The 22909-nt window shown below is 44.6% G+C and overlaps 1 protein-coding gene across 2 annotated transcripts in view; it reads left to right on the top strand.

The window, feature by feature from the left end:
* Positions 1–22909, top strand: part of DOCK1 (dedicator of cytokinesis 1) — a 2312292-nt gene that overhangs the window by 243575 nt on the left and 2045808 nt on the right. For both annotated transcript variants that reach the window (XM_069611483.1, XM_069611484.1), the window contains exons 7-8: positions 3647–3782; positions 5069–5226. In XM_069611483.1, the coding sequence (XP_069467584.1) occupies positions 3647–3782; positions 5069–5226 (294 nt within the window). The remainder of the gene's footprint in view (positions 1–3646; positions 3783–5068; positions 5227–22909) is intronic.

Below are 22909 nucleotides of genomic sequence, written 5' to 3'. Positions count from 1 at the left end.
ACCCTAATGTCTAACCATACTCGATCAGGGTAGTGGGACTGAGAACTAGAGCTTAGACCAGGGAGCGTGTTCGGGTGGTGAAGTATTCAGTTAAGCACACACAGATCACCATATTATAAGTTAGGCAAAATGCATACAAATATATTCATTAGGTATTTAGCAAACTTCTCAATTAAAATCACAGTTAAGTAAACTACTAGACATCCTGCACTATCAACATATGTACATTTAACTAAAGGACTCTTGCTAAAGGGCACTGACACTTTACTTTTTACGCAGTTAAATCAGTTTGATAGAACAATGTAATCTAGTAAAGCAAGTGAAGAAAAAAGAAAGGTAAGTATTAAATTAGCTAGAAAACAGGTGATTAATTTACAGAGTAGAAGAACACAATCCCTAAAACAATCCTTTCCTGTTAAAAGAAATGGAGCTTAGTGCCCTAAGAGTCAGACATTCCAAAGCTAACCTCTTGTAGAAAGCTAGGAGTCTTTTAAGAAGGGTGAGCAAGTTTTGGCAAAACTGTGGGGAAGCTCAGGGGGGAGCCTTGGCCATAACCTTTCCGATCACACCCAGGCAAGTGAGAGGTAGGGTTAGGACTTTGTACTCATTAAACTCTATCTAGGTGGAAAGAGCACTTCTGGGGCTTCTGAATTCCCTGGGCCCAACTACTTTGAGCATTTGCTCAGTTTGAACTGTCTGGGGTTAGCTGGTACTCGGGTCACTTTTGGCATCAGGGTTTAGGCCTAGGTGGTCATCAGTTCTGTGCTCTGGCGAAACAGTTCCTGGCACTGAACAGCTAGATGTCAGTTTGCAGTGTGGTCCCAGGATACTTCCGAACGCCTCCAAGTACAGGATCCTCAGGCATGGGTCCTGACTGATTGTTCGCACTGGTCTAATGGTTGAAGCACTGAGGAAGGCATTAGGGAGATCAGACAAAGGCACATGGCTTCCCCGGTACAGTTGCTGAAGGCAATCCTGGTTGGTTGCAATGACGATCCACAGGTTCTCTGCAGGATGCTCCTAAACAAAGGGGTCTTGGCTCCAATGATGGATACAAGAGTCTGTCTTTCATCCTAAATGTGAGCTAGAGCCCCCCCCCACGCACCCCACCTTCTCCCAAGCCCACCAATAGTAAGGATCTGCCCCATTCAAATGTCTGATCATGAACAGTCTCCGGCCATCACATCTGCCCAGCAACAGACACACTTTTCCTAAAATGTGGACTGGGACCAGACAGTGCCAGTCCCCATATCCGGTCACAAACATATAGCACCATTTTTCTCAGGAAAGGGTTAACCATATATGTCATACCCAATCCTGAGAATTCAGGAAGAAGGCAAAAAAAAAGCTACAATCTCGTGAGACTTCCATTTATACATGGTACTTCAAAAGGCATTATGCTATAAAATGCAAAGTGCACGGGAGAATGAAAAATAACTGGTAGAAAAATGTCCACTGCCACAAGCCCATCCTGGAGACATCCTGCAAGTTACCGTGAAGGTATGTACAATAAAAGAGAGGGGGGGATACAAAGTATCCCCACTGCACTTCACTGTAAGGTCATGTGTGCAGTGTAAAACAATCAAGACATTCCGTAATCGGTGACAGAGTCCCATTGCAGTGATGGCCAAAGGGACTGGACAGTGCCCCAAAAAAGACGATCGATGCAAGGAAAATAAAGCAAAAAGCCTTTATTTACCTTCAAAAGTCAGGACAAGTTCCAAACGACAGTAACATGATATGATAGTTTATTTATATAGCGCCTATACACAATGTGTTTCAAAGCGCTTCAAGGCAAGGAAGGGAACAAGGGAAAATACAACAACGTTCTTACAGGCCATGAACAGTAAGGATGTGAAATTAACTATCGTATTCAGCCTGACGACATTTCAGATAGGGCAAGTGCTAAGACATAGATAAGGAAGGGAGGGGGCTAGTGGGAAGGAAATGGAAACAGACCGGCGACTACCGTACTAGGCCTGACGACATTTCTGGTAGAGCTGGAGGAAAACCAACATGTTGAGGGTTTCATAGATGTCTATGCTGGGAAGGCATCATATCTAACACCTATCCTGATAACCTAGTTATAGTTTTTGTTTTAGCAGTAAAAGCCTATGCTGTGCAGGTCTTAATGTAACCCTATAATTTTACCAGTAAATACATTTTTCAAAGATACCTTTTTGAATTGTAGGTTTTGTTGATTCTTTTTCACACAGTTCAATAGAAAAAATACTATGGGCCTCATTACGAGTCTGGCGGTAACTGTGCCAGAAAAACCGATGGGCTACAGCCGGACCCGTATTACCATTCTGCCTCTGTGATTCCCAGAATCACCGGGGCGTTACGGCCCCGGTGACCTGGGAATTCTGGAGGCGGAATTCTGGAAGTACCCATTCCTACGGGATTCCATGGGGATGGGGACAATGGAAACACCGGTTCAGTCTATGATGGGGGCGTTGTTTCCATTGAGCCTGCAGGCGGGTGGTGTTACTCCCACCAGGTCAGACCTGGTGCGAGTGACACCTCCCACCTGCAGGACTCTGTATCAGCTGGTCCGGAAAGAACGGTGGCAGCGGTTTTACTGCCACCGTTCTTTCTGCACCAGCAGGGTCGTAATGAGGCCCAACTTCTTGAGGGAGTCTCCTGAGGTTTCCAGCAAACTTGTGGGGGGGATTCAGTAGATGCAAGTGATAAGAGAACATTCACTGACTCACGTATATTCCCGGGTCACTTTGGGAGCAGTTCAAGCAGGACTACTACAGCCTAGTCTTCACCCGCAACGAACTCAAAGGGTGTTATGCTTCCAAAAGCAGAGGTCATAGTTATGAATGTCTGGCACTCCTTCTAAGAACTAAATGACCAGTAGTGCCATTGGCCGAGAACTCTGCTTGGGGGATGTATACAAGTCTCTGTATGCAAGAGAATCCTGAATACAGTGCATGCAAGAATGGGCTAACAATGTGTTCTTCCCCGCGACTACTCTGCAAATTCAACGGCTTTCTCATAACCAGGTTTTTCAACCTGGATCGCGAAGTTACTAACGGTTAATTCCAGGTAGGGAAAAACCTGCAACAATGAATGGCAGCGATGTGGCACTCCGGGTACATAGGTCCCTGTGCATTATGCTCTTTATGGAAGTAAAAGGTAGAATGCACAAGTATGACAAATTGTGCTGATGAATTTGATCTTTCACCTATCTCTGTAAGCAATACATTGTATTGCTTTAATTGCAACTATGCGATCACTATCAGAGTCGCACTGTAATAAGAAGCGTAACAGCTAGATAGCTTATCTTAGGCGCGTTATAAATGCCATATCATATTGTATCATGCAAGCTGTCTAGCTTTCCTACGAGGTGTAAAAGGTTAAGGTTTCAGCTGTCTACTACGATCTCTCAAAAAAGACACATGAAGATGGCATTAGCCTCAGGAATAGTCTGGTGGTACTGATCAGCGTTATTTGAGATATTTCATTGTGGATGCCTCTGTAAGTGTACGACCCCATGGAATTGCATAACTGAAGTCAAGCTGTGGTTACAGGTAAGTAGCATTTCCTCAGTCTTCATTCACTATAGCAAAGTAGGATTCCCAGAAAAGGGGGTCAGTATTTTCATTTTCCTTTTTTTTTTTTTTTTTTTATACCATAGAACACTTGATTTAGATTTGGTGGTGAGGGACGAAGATGGGAACATTTTGGACCCTGAACAAACTAGCACAATCAGCCTCTTCCGTGCACATGAAATCGCATCCAACCAAGTTGAGGAAAGGATTCAAGAAGAGAAGGTAAGACTGGAACTTAAAAATGTCAATTTTTCAGGGATAGCTTGAGTTTTTGCCTCGTACTATCCTCACAATTGGAGAAAAAGTGAAACTATATAGTAACAAGTTGCAAAGTATACAATACTATAAAAAGCTATATGGATATGCCCTCTGGACGACATATGCTATTTTGCCCAGGTGTTCTCATGCAAGGTGCATCAATGTTCATCTACAATTGACTTAACCCAAAGGATGTCGAACAAGATGGCTCCTGCTGCCCTCCAGATGTTTTGGATTTCAGCTGGCAATAGTCCTAATTAGCATAGACCATGGTGAAGGGTCATGTTGGTTGTAGTCCTAGACATCTGGCAGGCCGCATGGGTACCATGTTGAAGATCCCTCTGGCTGGACAATTTCTTGCATAAGTAATGGTATTCAAATAACACCGTCATAAATTATTTTATTGGCGTAATCAAAAACAAAAGCCCAAGGCAGTCCTTTATTGTCACTGTGGCGGTGTGCAACATTAGCTGGCTTCTGTGCAAAGTACTGGTAAACAGACACGTGACATCTGGCTGAGATGAATACCAATGGAGAGAAGTTTAATCAGTACGGACCACGTTTTCTGTGCACATTAGTTGAAACACCTTTCTCAAAATAATGAAGGCACTGCATATTCCAAAGCAGAAACCAAGCAGGGATACCTCTATTCCCTTGGTTCAGCGGAAAAAAGCTGTATTTTCAACCTGATAAATGTATGTGTAAATATCAAGTGATTCCGGGGAGGTTTTTTTGTTTTGGAGGTAGTGGGGACTTGAAAGAAAACTCCAGCTGTTTTTGTCTCTTTAAATAATGAAGACTTCCATCTTCAGCACACATCCCAATGCTGTACATAATTGATTCCAGAGATAATGGGCACTTTAAAAGTCACTCTGAGCTGGTTATGCAGTCATCCTTGACCTGGACTCCCCCCTATTTCCACGCACACAATGTAGCATGTTTGAAAGAGGTGTGGGTATTTTAATATGCATACCACTTCAGTTTCATTTCAAAGCAACAGATGAGATGAGTTTGTGGCTTGGGAATGTGAAGGGATAGGATAATGGAAGATGAATGGGGAACACTAATGCGCGTAAATGCCTTTTTTTGGCTGTAGGCGCTATACATAAGGTAAAGATAAGTGGGCATATGTTAAAACACAAATCATGCTAGAGTTAATTTGTTGGTACTATGTGGCAAACGGTTCTTTGTAACAGGTTGGTGCCTCTTTGCTCTAATCATATTTTGTCTTCTTATTTATTTTATTGCAGTCTGAAAAGCAGAACAACAATATTAACAGACAAGCCAAGTTTGCAGCCACTCCTTCGTTTGCTTTCTTTGTTAATTTGAAAAATGTAGTTTGTAAAATAGGCGAAGATGCTGAAGTTCTGATGTCCCTATATGATCCGGTGGAATCAAAGTTTATCAGGTTTGAAAGCTTTTATTATACGGTACATAAACCCAATCAATATGGTTTATTTTAAGTGTTCTCTTTTTGAAAGTTGTTTTGCATTGCAGCTCTACTCATGAAATGTACTGATATACTTCAAGTATCACTGTAGATCAGGTCTGTGCATTCCCTATGTGTTCCCAATTTGTCAACTGAAGAGAGCAGTGTTGGAGAGCGGTACCCTTTGAACCCCCTGCAAGAAGCTGGCCCCAGGCAACACCGGCTTAACAAAGGGGAGGGCCAGCACAGAGCCATGATTAAGGAGGATCTTCCATCTGGAGTTTAGATGTCTGTCAGCCATCTTATCAGATTGGGTCAACATTGGCCTAGGGCAGGAGGAGAAAGTTACTCATGAAATCAATACTTGGCAGCCTCACCCAGGGCTACAGAGGGAACCAATCACGACAAGGAACAGAGAGAAAGGAAGCGAGCATGACTAATAAAAGTCGGTGCTTTGAGGTGAGCAAAGAGGCGGGGAAGCCAAAGCAGGCTGAATGGGAAGGTTAAAGGAGCAGCAAGAGGACAGGAGACAAGACTGTAGCAGAAGGAGCATGCCACTTACATTAAGAGAGGGATTTCGGCTCATGATGGGCCAAGTACTGCAAACCATCAGGGCCCTGCGAAAGCCAGTCCTACAACCGAGGTTATATCCGAGAAGAGACCTCAGGAGAGCTGCACCCTGGACCTGTTGACCACGCCTGTGCCTATACACTGACATGAAGAGCACCATATCCCATTCAGTTTGAAGGGCCTTGGAACCTTTAGAAGTGTGGGCAAGAGAAACCTCCTGAGTGGAGAATAGCACCAGACCCCTTATAAAAAGTTTAAAGGGACAAGATTTGAGAGAGAACGCCATTCAGTGAAACAACTTCAGTTGAAGTGACATTAAGGTGCTGGTTTAATGCAGCCCAAACCGGTATTAACTCCAAGCCCACACTTTCACATCCCATGAACACACTCATGACATCACTGATGACTTCACTTATGATCGGACTAATGACATCATCAATTACATCACTGGAAAGTACATGTTGGTGTGAAAAATTCAGGCTTTATTCACGAGAACCCTTTTACAGCTTTGCATTTAGTGTGTGCTAATGAAGGTGTAATATGCCATCAGTATATCATGGAGTCATAAGGGCGTGAAGAAAGGTTTTTCACTTGCTTCTAAAAATAAAGAATGCAAATTTCCAAATGTACTTCAAGTCCCAGATAAGCAACACTGTAATCTTCATATACTCAAGAAAGAGTACACGTTTAAGTAGAAACTTTTTGTATCTAAACATTTAACAAGTGTTCAATAATATTGAACCTCACGTATCATCTTAACTAGCCATTACCATTCAGCATGGGTAGGTGCCTCCCTTCTCTTTGGTAGCAGAAAGTTTGTTGTGATAAGAAAAGGAAATGCATCTGGAAAACTGTTAATTTCTATTACAATCATTTTCTGCAAAGAAATATTTACACTACACACATGATATGATATGGCATTTGTAACGTGCCTGTACACAAGTGTTTCAAGGCACGACGAGGCGGGGGGGGGGGCAAGGGGAGACCAACAACGATCCTACTAGGCCAGGCGTCATTCAGATTGCGCAAGTGCAGGGTAGAGGGGAAGGGAAAAGTGCAGGGGGAAAGGGAGAGGGGAAAGTGCAGTACAGGGTTAGTAGAATACAAGATAAATAATAAGGAAAGTGCAGTACAGGGTTAGTAGAATACATGATAAATAATAAGGGCCAGCTGGTGGCAAGTGCAAGGTAAGTGCAGACAAGTGCTGGGAGAAGGGGCTGTAGGGATACAGAGACCGTCCCGCAGTGCAGGGTAGAGTGGCTGGGCCAAGGACTGAGATCGTTGAGTGGCCCGATTTCAGATTCAGTGCAGTTTCAGTGATTTTAGCAGGGGAGAGGCAGAGAGAAAGCGGAGGCAAAGAGGAAGGTTTTGAGGTGCTTCCGGAACCAGAGATGGTTCTCCTCAAGTTTCAGGGAGGCAGGAAGGCTGTTCCAGAGGGAGGCCCCTGCTGCAGAGAGAGATCTACCCCCAACTCGTTGCTTGGAGAAGCGGCTGACCCTGAGGCAGTTGGAGGCGGATGAGCAAAGAGCTCGAGAAGGAAGATATTTAGGAAGAGAGAGTTGAAGGTATTCAGGCCCCAGAAGGCCTTGTGGACAATGCAGAGGGTTTTGAACTTAATCAGTCACTGGGAGCCAGTGTAGAGATTTCAGTCCTGGAGAGATACGGTCCCTGGGCTTGGGGCCAAGGACAAGTATCGCAGTTCTGTTTTGGATGCGTTGCAAAGGGCGGAGAGTAGAGGCAGGCCGATTTAGATAGAGGCTGTTACAGTAGTCCAGCTTCGAGAGAACCAGGGCTCTAGCTAGAGACACTGAGCTTCTGGGGGAAGGAGAGGAAAGGAAGGATACCTCTGAGGAGGTGTAGCTGATAGTTTGACTTCTTAGAGACTTCAGATATGTGAGGAGAGAAAGAGAGTGTGGAGTCAAAGATGACCCCGAGGTTTTTTGCCTTGCAGGTAGGAGCAGGAAGAGGGCCAAGAGAGGCCGGCCAGAGAGCTGCAGGGAAGGAGGGAGTGGGTGTGCCGATGAGAATCTCAGTCTTACTGGCATTAAGGCAGAGGTCGTTGGCGGCACACCATTCATGGATAGCAGAAAGACAATCCGAGATGAGGGAGGGGGAAGAGGAGGCCGAGGGTAGCCTGAAAATGAGCTGGGCATCATCCGCATAGCACTGAAAGTTGGGGCAGAGAGCAGCGATGCGGTGGGCAAGAAGTGCCAGATACTGGTTGAACAGTTAGGGAGAGAGGTTAGATCCCCGGGGGACACCACAGGTAGAGAAAAAGATGTCAGAGAGGAAGGACCCCAGTTGGACCTGGGAGGGTCGATTGGAGAGGAAAGAGATCAGCCACGCCAGAGCCTGAACCGTGATACCCAGGTTATCACGGAGACGGTTAAGCAGGATGGTGTGGTTGACAGTATCAAAGGCAGAAGAGAGATCGAGCAAAATGAGAACACATGGGGTGTTAGAGTCAAGGTTAGAGAGCAGGTCCTCATGGATGTTCAGGAGAGCAGTTTCTGTGCTTCTGGCAGCTCTGAAGCCAGACTGATGGTCATGAAGACTACCAACAGATTCAGCATGGAGGTTAAGCTGGGAGATGGCCAGTTTCTCCAGGAGATTGCCCAGGAAGTGAGTGATAGAGATTGGGCAATAGTTAGCCGGGCAGGAGGGGTTGGAAGAGGGTTTCTTAGGAAGGGGGTGCACAAGGGAGTGCTTGAGGGGGGATGGGAAGACTCCAGAGGCGAAGGAGTGATTGCAGAAGTCAGCCAGGGCAGGAGCCAAGGAGTCGATGTGGTCCTTGATAGTTTTGAGGAACAGGGGTGGACCTGTTTAGATGAGACTTTCATAGATCGTACTTGTCTCGAAACCTTGTCAGCAGAAAAAAGGGGAAAGGCAGAGGAGGGAGGAGGGGTGGCTACAGAAGGGCCAGAGGAAGAGCAGGGGATAGAGGTGGGGTGGTGATAGGAGGAGAGTGAGGACAGGATATCCTGAGTTTTTGAGATGAAGTGAGAGGCCAGTACCGTGCAGAGGGCCTGGGAGGGGACCAGAGAGGTAGATACTGCAGCAGGGTTGGCCAGCTCCTTGCAGATTTTGAATAGTTCAGCTGAATTGTTAGATGCCGCAGAGATGCAGGGTTGGATAAGGGCTCTCTTCTTGGTGAGAACATGGAGCCAGTATTGCCTTTGGAGCAGGCGGCAGGCCAGTTTATCAGAGGATGAACATGAAGCATGCCATTTCCTCTCTGCCACCCTGCACTTGCGTTTAAGGGTGACGAGATCCGAGTCATACCAGGAGTTACATTTGGCTTTGGGCTTCAGGCGGATTCTCATGACAGGCGCAAGGATATCAAGAGTATCGGATATAGCAGAGTGGAGAGAGGAGAGGGCTGTGTCAGGGTGGGAGTCAGCCGAAGGGGGGGTGGGAGAGAGAAGGTGGAAGCGAAAGCCTCAACTGACACGCGCCTCATGGGTTGGATGACCGAGAAGGAGGGTGGCAGAGATGACCGTGGCTTTGCCTGTGGGGTAGGGAAGGTGAGGTGGGAGGATAGGAGAAAGTGATCACTCCAGGGGAGAGGGACAGAGAGGGGAAGGTCAGAGCATCAAGAGTGTGCCCTGCAGAATGAGTCGGCCCAGACGGGAGGATAGAGAGTGAGAGAGAGTCGCAGAGGTCGCCAAAGAGTCCAGAGGGAGGACAGGAGGCATCCAGGTGGATGTTGAAGTCACCAAGAAAGAGGAGTTCTATTCAGTACTTTACTGTGCTGTCAAAGACTATGGTGCGGAATCTTTCACCTGTGATTGAAACCACACAAACTACAGTGTGATAGATCCTGAAGGCCGATGGTACTACTTTGCAGCTATCTTAGTCTTGCAACTTGGTGGACTGGGCGTTCTTACAAATGGTACCAATCTAATGACAGAGAGTTTCAAATCCTATAAATGGACCGCAGTATCTTCTGTTTGGAAATACACTTGCATTACCATCTGGCTCAAAACTGTCTGCGTATGAAGTGTTAGATGTGAAAGTTAGAGTAACAATGCACTTCATTCTTTCTAGTTCAATGTGTATAAAGTGCAGTGATTTAAGTTAAGCATTGAACCTCTCCCACGTTTAGATGTAATCTGCTCTACCAATGACGCTATAAGTGATGTCATACGTGAGGCAACATGTGATTAGTCTGTGATTGTCAACTGCAGGCTCATGGGCTGTGGAACGGGGGCTCGGAGATGAGGTGGCACAGCTTCTAGCAGCTGTTGAATTTCTTTCGCTCTTTGGGTTAAACTGGCACATTAACATTTTAAGGTTTCCATTTCTACCTTACCTTAAGTATCGAATTTCAGAGATTTTCTGGCATCCAGGTCCATTTGGAAGTAAAACGACCCCAGCAGACGCAACCACACCACCGCCACCTAATTTATCCACAGATGCATTGAACACTAATTTCTTGTCACATTGTCCTTTAAGTCTCCGTTTGTTAAGGATCAGATAACTTTGCATATTGGTATATGTGCTATTACATGTCTGCATTGTCACTGTAAACCACATGTTCAAGATATCTGTAGACAGTATATGCCAGCATGGGGCTGTAGAACCGTTGTTCAAGCTAGCTGTACCCAAATATATGCCATACTGACTGCAAGATCATTTTCATTGCTGCCCAAATGTCTTAGCTTGTGTTTTGAGATTTGATTCATTTTAACTCTCCCAACTATAGATCTGTCTCTAAAGTTCAAAGGTTTTGTTATGCTATATTGTTTTGCTATATCGAATCCACATCATTTGACCAGGGCCTCTGTGTGCTCTGCAACATTTAGCACCTAATTCCACTGGCCATGACATTGTGCCATTGTCACTGTCCACATTGCAACAATGAGGCTAAAGGATCAGGCTATGGATGTGGCCGTATGCCCCTCACTAGCAAATAGCCACATCTCATCATGCGTGCCCAGGTTTTCTAATGAATTTCAATGGTTTTGTATGCTATATCCTCTCCATAGACCAGACCAGTTGCCATGGCCTTTGTTGTATAAAAGATCCTAGCACACTGGTGATGGACTGTGGCCCCTCTCCCCGGATGAATAAATAACCCGATCCCACCACCATGGCCTTAGGCTGTGGCCACTGTCCACAGTGCAAAAAATGACCAGAATCGCCTTGCCATGCCTGGTATCCATGTTACAACAATTAGGCTGAAAGACCAGGTTATGGCCGTGGCCCACATGCCCCTCGCTAGTAAACAACCAGGTCCACCGGCCATGTTCTTCAGCCCTGACCACTGTGTCTTTTGCAGCAATTAGGCTAAAAGACCATGGACAGTGGCCCACGACCCCCACCCGTTTCTCTCCTGCTTTAATTTCCACAATAGTTTCCCTCTGCAATTTCCTGCAGCATTAGATTTATGATCACCATGATAGTGTTGCAGTGATAATCATTCCCGCTGTAGCATGCAAGCACTTGAAAAGAGTCTTCCCCATCCCTACTGCCTCTCTCAATGTGCACCCCTTCTCCTTTTTTAGGTCCAACCACCCTTCCTGACCCTCTCCTATGAACCAATATAAAGCACTTTTTCTGACCACGTCTGCCAGTGTTCGATTCCCGTGGTTACACAAAAACAATCTGGTTGAAAGCGAGCTCTCTAGCCCTCCTCAAAGTTGCCACCTAATTATTTGGTCTTCTTAATCTCTCCACCAGTAGTCTTCTGTAAAACCATCCCTTTGCCTTCCCCAAATATCCTTTTTGAGCACTATTCTTTTTCAACTTCTCAGGGGATTACCAATGGAATCGCTCGCATTGAGCAAAAGCAAATGGTATTTCTGAAGAGCCTGAGTGCTGCACTGCACCATGGACATTTATTTGGGGACTGTGGGTACCCCTTTCCCTTTCCGATTTGTTTTAAAACAATGAACAGTGCAATGCTTTGTGTACAGGTTATTTCTTATTTGGTGTAAAGTGGTTCACCGATTTTTCTTTGTACGCATGTATAATGGAAAGCAGCATTTTCTATGTGGGCAAATGATTTGGAGTAGGATAAAACAGCTTTTTTTCTTTGCTGAACTAAATGTACCGGTTTGAAGGGCCTATGCTAGTCCTTTATTTTGAACGTTTTTGAAGATGTGGGCCAGACCTGCCCAGCGAATCAAAAGTTATTAGCAAAAGATTTTTGAGAAATGTCAATGCAAATTGGTTTGATCTTAACTATAGGGCAGCTGTCCTCTTTATGGCAGCAGTGCATTATAATATCTATCTATCCTTTCAGTGGGAGAAGTAAGCACACCATAACCCCCTCATAGTGATCTGACTGGGCCCCTATAACCCCAGACCAGGAAGCAGGGTGCCTTTCCCAGTCCTTCTGGTGTGGATTAAAAATAGAAAGGCGAGCACTTTAAACCCCTGAAGCACAGTGGCTGGCCACTAGTTCTGACACTATTGTGTGCTCCAGACAACCTGGGGGAGACCGGTATCCCTAGAATAGCGAGCTCCCTTGCACTTCTTTACTTGACATATCCTGCTGATTATCCTTGTTCAGTTACAGAAACTCCCGCCTGTATCCTGTGTTGCGTATCCTGTGCTTTAAAAGAAAACTGAATTCGGAACTCAACTTGTCATGTCACAGGAATCACTCCAAGACCTATGGTCCAAGGATTTCTAATGATGTTTCACTGGGCCTTAAGACAGGCCATCGCTCTCTTTCATCTGTTAACGCCTAACTTATGCCGGGGGTGAAGATGTCTTTTCTAACACTAGCCTCCTCTGGGACTTCCTAAAACTATCCCTACTCTACCCTTCTCTATCCAGTGATTACTGTTCTGTGAGGGTAGGGAATGTACCTGAAATATACCCTTCTTGATTTGCTCTTGAGTCTGGCATGCTCTTCTCTCCCTGTCTCTCTATACCTCTTATTACTCTCCTCCAACCCCACCAAACGTGCTTCTCTCTTTCCTCTGCTATACTGTCCCTCCAATGTCACCCACTCCTTTAGGCCTTGCCTTCGCTCTTAGTCATTACGCCCCCTTTTTTTCTTCCTGTTGCTTTGCACCACAATACTACTCCCTTCTCCACACTAGTACTCGCATTCTGTACTTCTTCTCCCCCCTTCTGCACTTCTACTGCCCCCTTCTGCACTACTACTTCCCTCACTGCACTAAAACCCCTCTGCCCCTCCACAGTACTAATCCCTTTTCCATACTACTACCACTCCCTCAGCCACACTACTTTTACCTTCCTCTTGCTCAGTACCATGTGCTTCACAATCATTCAAGCCACTTAACTCGCCCAATCACACTCACCACTAGCCTTGTTACAAGTGATTCTTGTTGACCTTCCACAGTGTAAAACTACACCTGCACCAGATTGATATGGGAAAGGTGACCAAAGACTACATCACTACACCACTAAAGTGTATGGTATTTTATTTATTTATTTGCATTTTTAAAGCGCTCACACAGCCCACAGGCATCGAGGCGCTGTTACAGGAATAGTTTTTATTTTTTTTAGTTGCATAATTGTTTTTTTTTTGTCTTAGTTGCGTATTTATAATGCGCTTAAATACCCAGGGGTTTCTAAGCGCGGACCTGGGGATCGAAAGTTGCTTCGTGTCGTCTTGCTTCCAAGGCGAACACGTTGCCGCTGAGCTATCCTCCCGGGGTGGATCGTCCATGTGTCACTGGGTATAGAATTGTGTCATAGTTATGCGTGGAACTCTTTTGTTCGTCATGTTATAGTAATGGTTCTATGTCATATTTTCACTTTGTGCAGGTCGCCTAACAAAAAGAAAAAATAATTCAGCCAGTTATAGGCGGGCTGCAAAAAGCGAAATTATCCCCTTGCCCCCCATCCTCTCTGCAACCACCCCCTGAATACCCCTTCCTCACCCGCCACCATCTCCCTCCCCATCCCTGACATCCCGTTCCCAAAAACACACACACAAACATGCAGCAACACCTAACTGTTCCCGCTTGCCTGTCAGCCCCTGCGTACGCTCATGTGTGGCAGGGGCGTGCCAGTTCGATTTAGAAAGACCGCTCTGTCCGGTCACACAGCAGTCTTTCTAAATGGATCTGCTTTGAACTAGTACCATAGTAGTAAGCTTTTGTTCTGTGCCAAACCATCACCAGAGTAGTTATCAGAGTGCCCAGTCTTCTAATTACTGTTGCGAAAAGCTTTTAGAAATGGAACAGCTGACGAGCAGGTTTCTTTTCTACATAACGTGGATAATAGAGCAGTTGCACAGTAACACCTTAGCATGCTTTGCTCGTTAGGCAAAGACACATTAGAAGGCTGAACGCTTGAGAGCACCTGTATAAATCCATGTAACAGAAAATAGCTTAGCCCTTTCATTTAATTATTATGTAGATAAAGATGAATATTCTTGTATGTTGATGGGTTAATTGCTGTTACGGCGGATTGTCCTGTGAACCCTGAATTTGCTTATTTTGGGCAACGAACATCGCTTTGAAATAATTAGTGCTCTTCCTTTCATTGTACAACTTTGATAACTATACTTTGTACCATGTTTTATAATGCCATACACTGGGCTTCTACTGTACATTAAGTATAGTTTATTGTACATGCATGCATTTCGTTCTGTATTCAGGAAAAACTAGGTACACCAAATGATATATAAAGTAAACTGTGAACTCCAAGAGATGTAAATGTCACTACCCCTAGCATCACCGGAACCTGAGCCGGCTGCATGGAGCACATATCACATGTTTCTACTGGCACAATAAAAACACAAACTATTTGGATGATGCTAGCACATGTCAGTCTATCATGAATTTTCACACTCCTTTCTGGAAACTCAATGCTCTACAGAAGTATCTGTTAGGGAGATTTATCATTTCTGTTTATCCTGAATGAGTGGAGCCTTTGTCCACTCATTCATTCTTATTTGGTCTGACTTTTGGAACTCTGTTCTGTGTTTTACATTTACTATGGAGTTTACTTTCCTCCATATCTCTTTTAAGGCATCTGTGTTTTGCTTTTGCAGCCCACAGCTCCTTAGGGGCAGTGTTGCTGGGAACCCTCTGGGTTCTCTTTTGAGATGTGTTCTTTGTCCTCAAGTCACTACAGTTCATAAGGCTAGAGGGATACTTTGTATCCATCCTAAAACTTTATACTATGAGAGATTAGCACACACCCTTTATGTGCAGTGCTAAGGGGATACCTGGTATCCCCCTTCTCTTTGCTCCTGTGACCTTTTCGTCAGATAGACAAAATCCTAGTAATGGCTGGTGGCAGCGGATGTGTATCAACTATTGTGCTATTTTTTGCCGCAGACTGTATTCACAGCCTTGTCTGTGCACAATAGGATCACCTTTGCTCTAACATGGTGACTCCTTTCTTTTTTCGCCATTTCTAGCATGGTTGTCCTTTGTCAGCCCTTCCTCCTCCATTCTTGGAGGGGAAGGTCTCTGTGTGTGTTTTGCCTTTGGCGGGAACCTTTGGGTGTCCCCGACTAGGCTCCAGTGTGTCTGGGCAGGCAGGAAGTGGGGAAGGAATTGTTCTCTCCCTGCCCATTGGCTGGCTGTCCTGATTGGTCTCTAATGAACGTATGGAATAATTTGTTTCAATACTGTTGATAAAATGAATGTGGCAGGTCACTGCCATCAAACGACTCCACAATGTCCATCTGTGTCATCTAACAACTCGGCTGAGCTCTTCAAAATCTGCAAGGTGTTGGCCAATCCTGCTGCAGTCTCTACCTCTCCTGCTCACAAGCCCTCTGTATGGCCTTGGCCTCCCATTTCATCACTAAAACTCATGATATCCTGTCCATCCCCTCTCCCTCTACGTCCTCCTCCACTCCTGGCCCGCCTGCGGCCATCTCTTCTCCTTTCTCCTCCGTTTCCTTGTTCACCCCAGTTGATGATTCTAGACAAGTCCTATTTATGAAAGCCTCATCAAATTAGGTTCTCCCCTGTTCATCCAGAACCATCAAGGACCACAATGACACCCCTGCTCCAGCCTTGGCAGATTTCTGCAATCACTCATTTGCCACTGAAACCTTCCCCTCTCCCCTTAAGCACTCCCTTGTATACCCCCTCCTAAAGAAGCCCTCTGCCGATCCTTCCTCTCTGGCTAACTATCGCCCGATCTCCACCACTCCTTTCTTGGGCACACTCTTGGAAAAGCTGGACATCTGCCAGCTTAATCTGCACACTGAATCTGTTGGTTGTCTCCAAGACCACCAGTCTGGCTTCAGAGCTGCCAGAAGCATGGAAAGTGCTCTCCTGAACACCCGTGAAGACCTGCTCTCTAAACTTGACTCTAACCTTCCTTCTGTCCTCATTCTTCTCGATCTTTATTCTGATTTTGATATGGTCCGCCATGCCATCCTGCTCAATCACCTCTGTGATAACCTGTGTTTCACTGATCAGGCCCTGGCCTGGCTGACCTCCTTTCTCTGACCGACCCTCTCAGGTCCAACCAGGGTCTTTCCTCTCTTCTAGGTCTCTCTCTACTTGCGGAGTTCCCCAGGTGTCTAACCTTTCTCCCTGGCTTTCCAACCACTACCTCGCACCTTTTGCCCACCGCATCGCTACTTACTGCTCCAACTTTCAGTGTTATGCAGATGACACCCAGCTGTCTTTCAGGTGCCCTTCGGCTACCTCTTCCTCTTCTCTCATACCAGACTGTCTGGCCGCAATTCAGGAATGGTGTGCTGCTAATGATCTCTGCCTTAATGCCAGTAAGACCGAGATCCTCATTGGAACACCACCTCCCTCCTTTGCTCTCCCTCTCTGGCCGCCCACTCTGGGCCCTCTTCCTGCTCCTACCTGTGAGTCTAAGAACCTTGGTGTCATCTTCAACTCCATCCTCACATCTGATGTCTCTAAGAAGTCAAACTATCAGCTGCACCTCCTCAGAGGTATTCTTCCTTTCCCCACTTTCCCCCAGAAGCTCACTGTCTCCAGAACTCTGGTCCTCTCTAGGCTGGAGTACTGCAACAGCCTCTTCTTTCTAAATCTGCCTGCCTCTACTCTCTGACCTCTACATCCTATCCAGAACAGGACTGCAAGACTTATCCTTGGCCTTAAACCCAGGAATCGTATCTCTCCAGCCCTGAAATCTCTTCACTGGCTCCCTGTGGCGGCAAGGATAAAGTTCAAGACCCTTTGCATCATCCACAAAGCTTTCTGGGGCCTGGGACTGCACTACCTCCAACTCTCTCTTCATAAACATCTCACTTCTCTAGCTATCCGCTCATCCACTTCCAACTCTCTGAGGGTCCGACGCTTTTCCAAGCAGACAGTTGGGGGCAGATTTCTCTCTTCGGCTGGGGCTCCCTCTGGAACAGTCTCCCTGATCTCTCAAACTTGAGCAGAACCACCTCTGGTTCCAGAAGCAACTCAAGGCCTTCCTTTTTACTTCTGCTTTCTCTCTTCCTCTCCCCTGCTGATGTCCTGACTGCTCCACGCACTTGTCACTTATGGTCTTTATCTGCAAACCTACAGTCCTTTCTCTCTGCCCTTATGAACCACTTGCTGGCTGCAGTTATTGAGTTAGCTGCACATCCCCTTACCCCCTCAGCACTTCTCCCCTTCAACTTCCCTGCACTTGCACGATCTGATTGACACAGGGCCTAGTATGATCGTTGTTTTGTCCTCCCTCTGTTTCGTGTCATGCCTAGAAACACTTGTGTACATGGCCGTTATAAATGCCATATCATATCATCTGGTGACCCCTTACGGTGCCATACTGAATCCTCTTTAAGCACACTGGTTGCTGCTTTCCTTAACAAAATGAGATTGTTTGTCCTAAACTGTCTGTGATTGTTGGACTTTGATTTCCATGATCTGATAATACTCAAGTTATACTTCATTGCTACACATGGTTGGTTCAGGTTCTATATTAGACCTAACTGCCAAGACAGCAGACACACCCTCAGAACATCACTTCAAGGCTCAAAACCTTTGAACCTGTATTGTTTGGCTGGTCCCAGTAATTTCAAAAGTTATATTTGTGGTACAAACGGAACAAACAATGTCCCACCTGTCTTGCCTCCTCGTGGTGGATTCAGTGGGTGCTTAGTAATTAGTAACCATTTTCCAGATGTTCTGCTTGAGAAGATATAGATGAGTGGGTTCAACCTCCAGCAATTATTCAAATAGGACTAGGAGGGAACTGCAAGCCAAAGGCATCCCAATACTTCCTTGACTTGACCACTTTCCAGCCTTCTATGATTTTAAAACCAGCCTATACCACAGCATACCATTGTGTCTTTGGTTGTGACAAACTCCTCAAATCTTTGGTCCTGAGTGACTATTGGCATAATGAAGACACATAGCCTTTCTACTAGTGAAATTAAGTTATTCCACTTCAGTTTCCTTGACTTGCATAGTCTTTGCCTTCTTCTTAGGGTTAAAGGTATATGTGTTTAATTCCCTGGCAATGCCTCTGCAGTATTCTAACCAAACCAGCAGATGCAAATCGAACAGTTTCACTTCCAACTACATAACTTAGATGAGTAGGTACTAGGGGTACATACTTCCCTATCACAAATCACACTAACATCCATACTTGTGTATATTTCAACACAACTATCCTAATTTGTATAGTCCATATTCAAAAGTAATAACAAAATGATGCAGTAGTTAAAACTCAAATTAATATAACTTTATTGTGGGGTATAATGTATTTTAAAATGTCCTTCACTTTCTTAGAAAATCAAAGTGGCAATCAACATAAGTACATTTAATTCTTGAGCTTCAACTGACAGGTATGTTGAAAAATGCAATTGTTATTTGTACTTGGAATTTCTTATCTTGATGTGTTTTCGGTCCATTGTCAACCCTTCAAGAGAAAAAATACCCCTGCTATTCCTGTATTTTCTTCCAAAGTAAGCTACAGCCGTTCAGCAAAGTAGGAGACAAGATGTCGCCTAGCTTTCCCCTGTGCTTTACTCACTTGTTTGCTGATTGATTGATTTATAGACTATTTCTACGAAGGTGTGACAAATCTGATCTATTTGTTCATTCTTCCTAGGGGCTACCCACCCCCTTTGAGCCTAGGGTAGGGATCAGGGAAAGTGGGACCTCACTCAGAGTTTCCCCCCTGTAAGGGGAAAGAACTCCCATTCCTACAAGGAACTCCCTATGAAGAATACTCTGTCCACTGTGGCAAACCAGAAGGAGTCTAAATGATGACCTGTTCAAGGTTTTTTAAATTTAAATAATAATGGAAATGCCTAAGTAGCCCTACCACAATGAGGGAATAATAAACTAAAAGTAAGGAGGCTCATCAAAGTTTAAAAGAAATAGTCCTTAGTCCAACCCTATTATCTATCTGGCCCTACCATTTAGGAAAAAACAACAAAACAAAAAAAAGTGGCCGGAGCAATAGCTTCTGTCCTTGGCTTTTGCCTGGCCCAATTACTTGGATCCCTTTCATCAGAACGTTTTTAAAAGCTTGTAATTATTCTTAATTAAATGTGTTTCCCTCTTTCCAGGAAGAAAGGGCATTCTTAACACAATTCCACCATTTCCAACGTGATACTCGACATGTTCTTGTTTTGTGCTTATGGACTGGAACCCTTGATGTTCTTTCTCTCCAGTTCTGCTTGGTATTTGTAAGTGATTTCAATCTGGCACGCACCCAAGTCTCGCCCAGCATGTAGTGCGCAAATGAAACCCTTATTTATTTTTATGTATAAGTTCAATATTGCGAACGATATACCACTCATATCAGACCCTTCTCCTGAGACCCCCCGGTCACACTGAATCAGTAATTGGGCTAGTTTTGAAAGGTAAATATTTATGTATTTAGAATTTAAATGAAAATAGATTTTAATAAGTAACAACAATCACCAATGGGGTCACAGAACACTGAATAATATCTTTAATACACTAGGAATCAAGTAATGAGCACAAAAACAAATGCAGCAAAGAAAAGAATACTTTGGGATTGGTTTCGAACAGATAGCACTATGGTTAAGGGTTCTCCCTGCAACACCCCTCAACCCACCAATAGACAATTAAATAGATGTGAGGAGAGAGCAGGTACTCAAAAATAACACAGATCACAACAGAATATCACTCCCACCTTCCCCTTTTAAACACAAGAGAGAAATGGAATTGACTCTTCATCTGTCAGAATAGCTTTGAAATTGGCGGAGCAAAAACACCAAATATGGTCAAAAATGCTTAAATTATTATACATTTCTATATGAGCCACTTTGAAAAGATGCAGGCAAACAAAAGCAATGATTTAATCAAAAGAAAACATTTGAAATCTCAAAGTGGGAAATAATTTAAAGCTAATTCACATGTGTAAACTTTTCAAAATGTCAATTCGCTGCAAACTTTTCCTTATGCGATTTTTGATATAACTGGTCAATCGCACTGTTTCGCACTGCATTTGGCTAGGCAACTAAGTTGGGACACAGTAAGTTCTGAGACTGATTCATGACTTCAGTAACAGATCCCCATCACTTTCCCGGCGGCACCAGTCCAAAGACTCAAAGTGGGATTATGGATCAGAGTTGCACAATAAAGATGACTATGAAAATGGCGCTTTGGCAACTAGACAGAAGAAAATAGCACTACAGATTTGATACTGTTATAGGTTATGAAAGTAGAGATAATTCAGAGATTAGAGTGGAACAAGATAAGCAAGGTATACAATAGTTCTCTAGCGTCCTATTAATACTCACAATCCACTGGGATTTAAGATTTTGGACATTCACAGTTCTGGTCAATGGATTGGGTCCATCAAGGAAGGACAGCACATCAGGCATGGGACGGGATCAGCTAGGCCGGTCACCGCGTTGCACAGGATCTGTCCTTCTTGTTTCTGGGTAGTTCAAATCAGTGGGATAGCGAGTTCATCAGGCAAGCCTTATGGTAGACTGCCAGATAAGCTCAGGATGCTAGTTCAGAATGATTTCCCATACCACAGCGCTTCACTGGGTTGTGAGAATAAATTTGAGGATTGAGGCCTTACTGAAAATGGTTCAGCTACTGCTTGACAAGATTCTGCGCATCTGGATCGTGGAAGGATGTTAAAGGCTGGATGTAGAATACTGGAACAAAGTGCTTCGCTGGAATCAGGTGAGTCGGTGAGTGAGTGAGTGAGTCAGTCAGTGAATCCCTATGTGTTGTCAGCTGTCTCTATTTATCCTTTAAATGACATCACAAAATGGGTGTATGGGCCGGCTTAACTAAGCCTGCCCCTGTGAGCTGGGTTTGGATCAAGACCTCATCTCCGCCTTGCATCTGAGTGATTGGATCGAGGACGGATGATGTCCCATTTATGATTTGGCTTTTACAGTCCTTAGAAACCTCCCCTAGCCACTAATATTAAAATCAAATGTTGTCCTAAATACATATTTATACATTAGTAACCTCTACAAAAATCACACTCGGATTCCATATTTTATGTGGTAGCTGTTCCTCAAAATCCTGCAGCTGTGGGGTCTTGTTTCACCTTTCTGCAGAATTTTGTCCATTTTGCCATGAACACATTTTCCAAACTTTCTGCAAATTTCCACAAATGTGTGTGTTTACCATAGGGATGTGTGTGTTTAACAATTCTAGCATTAATACAGTTCACATAAAACCACATATATTGCCATTCCTGTCCAGAATGTTACACCGTTCCACCGCCTCTTGAAACATACAGTCAAAATTAGACTAACAAATCTGTTCTTTCTATATTTTTCACCACTTTGGATAACAAGTCATGAGTCTCTAAAAAATGTTCATTATTTGTTCTTAGCAGCAAATGGTCTGCCCTTTGTCTCTCCCTGGAGCTCAAGGAGTAGCCCCCTCCTTTGGGGAATTCCTTCAGGAAGCAGTTTATGACCCCTTCTTATGTCCGTATCCCGGGCTGGAGGATCTGCCATTGTTCATTCTCTGGCTGTAGACAAAAGTCTGGCCTAACCCACAATTATCATCTACCAGTGAGTTTCTGCTGAGGGGATTACCCTCCCCTTGGGAGAAACCTGTTTTTCCACTCCTTGCAGGCCCAGCCAGGCTAATTTATTCTTAATTTCTTAAAATCCAGCAGAGACCAAACTAGTTGCATCAAATAGCATAAATAAATTACTTTCTTAGCTTTAAACCTGTGGGATCAAAAACGCAACTGAGATCTGTAATTCCTTTTAGCAACAATCCTTTTATGTCTGCTAATCCGGCAGACTTTTAGTTTAGATACTTTGAAGTTTCATCAGGAGAGCTACTCTGACAGGGCTGTCATTCACAGGTAGCCCAGTTTTTCTGAGAACATGTTTTGCCCTTCACATTTTGGGACTTTGTACATTCACCATGCTTCATGAATGCTGAATTTTAGTGCCAAGCAAGATTTTGAATGTTGAGAAATGTTGAGTACAGGCATTTTGGAGTTTTTAGCACGAAGTAAATGTCATTTACAGGCACATTTTTGAGTTTCATTTGCAAAGCTCTGCTTCTCTGTCTGCACTCTCTTTGCTTGTCATGGAGCCCACTGGCACATTTTCTGCAGGGTGTGCTTTATTCCACCACACTTGCACCATGGTTGGCAGGTTGTGCATCCATCTTTTGGTGTGCTGGAGAACACGGTTTTGGAGGTTTTGGCACGCACAAGAGTTTTGCCACCATTGTTGCCGTTTCTGGCACCATACATAGCAGAGTGATGCCTCATAGTATAGCAGGGTGGGTCAATAGATCCCACACATTTTTTGTGTGTCCTTGGCTCCCCAAAGTCCTCTGGCCCTTTGACAGGCTTATTAGAACTGTGCCTCTGTGTGGCATCTGCTTGTTCTGGTTTTCCAAGCTCAGTGACCCCTGTGGCTTTCCCAGACTCAAATATGAATGCCTCTTGGTTTCTCTGGACTCTCCAAAACCCTCAGATAGGCTTGATTTAGCTATAAATTCGGTTTATATCCCTTGTGGCTTGGCCAGCCTCGAATAAAAATGTTTGCCCCTGTAATGAATCCAATGGAGTCATCACGGATACCCCGGTGGGACTTTCCTCCCATATGGCCAGGGGACGGTAGCCGCTACCTGATCCTGATCCTGTCCCTGGGGGTGGCTTTATGAGGAAGGATCACATGGGTTGAGACAACTAACAAGGATGTAATATGACTGCATTGACTGAGGCACCATATTTCCCCCATGAAGAA

The sequence above is a fragment of the Ambystoma mexicanum genome, chromosome 8 (genome assembly GCF_040938575.1).
Source record: "Ambystoma mexicanum isolate Mex_15411 chromosome 8, UKY_AmexF1_1, whole genome shotgun sequence".
Classification (NCBI taxonomy): Eukaryota; Metazoa; Chordata; class Amphibia; order Caudata; family Ambystomatidae; genus Ambystoma; species Ambystoma mexicanum.
This window is presented reverse-complemented; position numbering and strand designations above follow the sequence as displayed.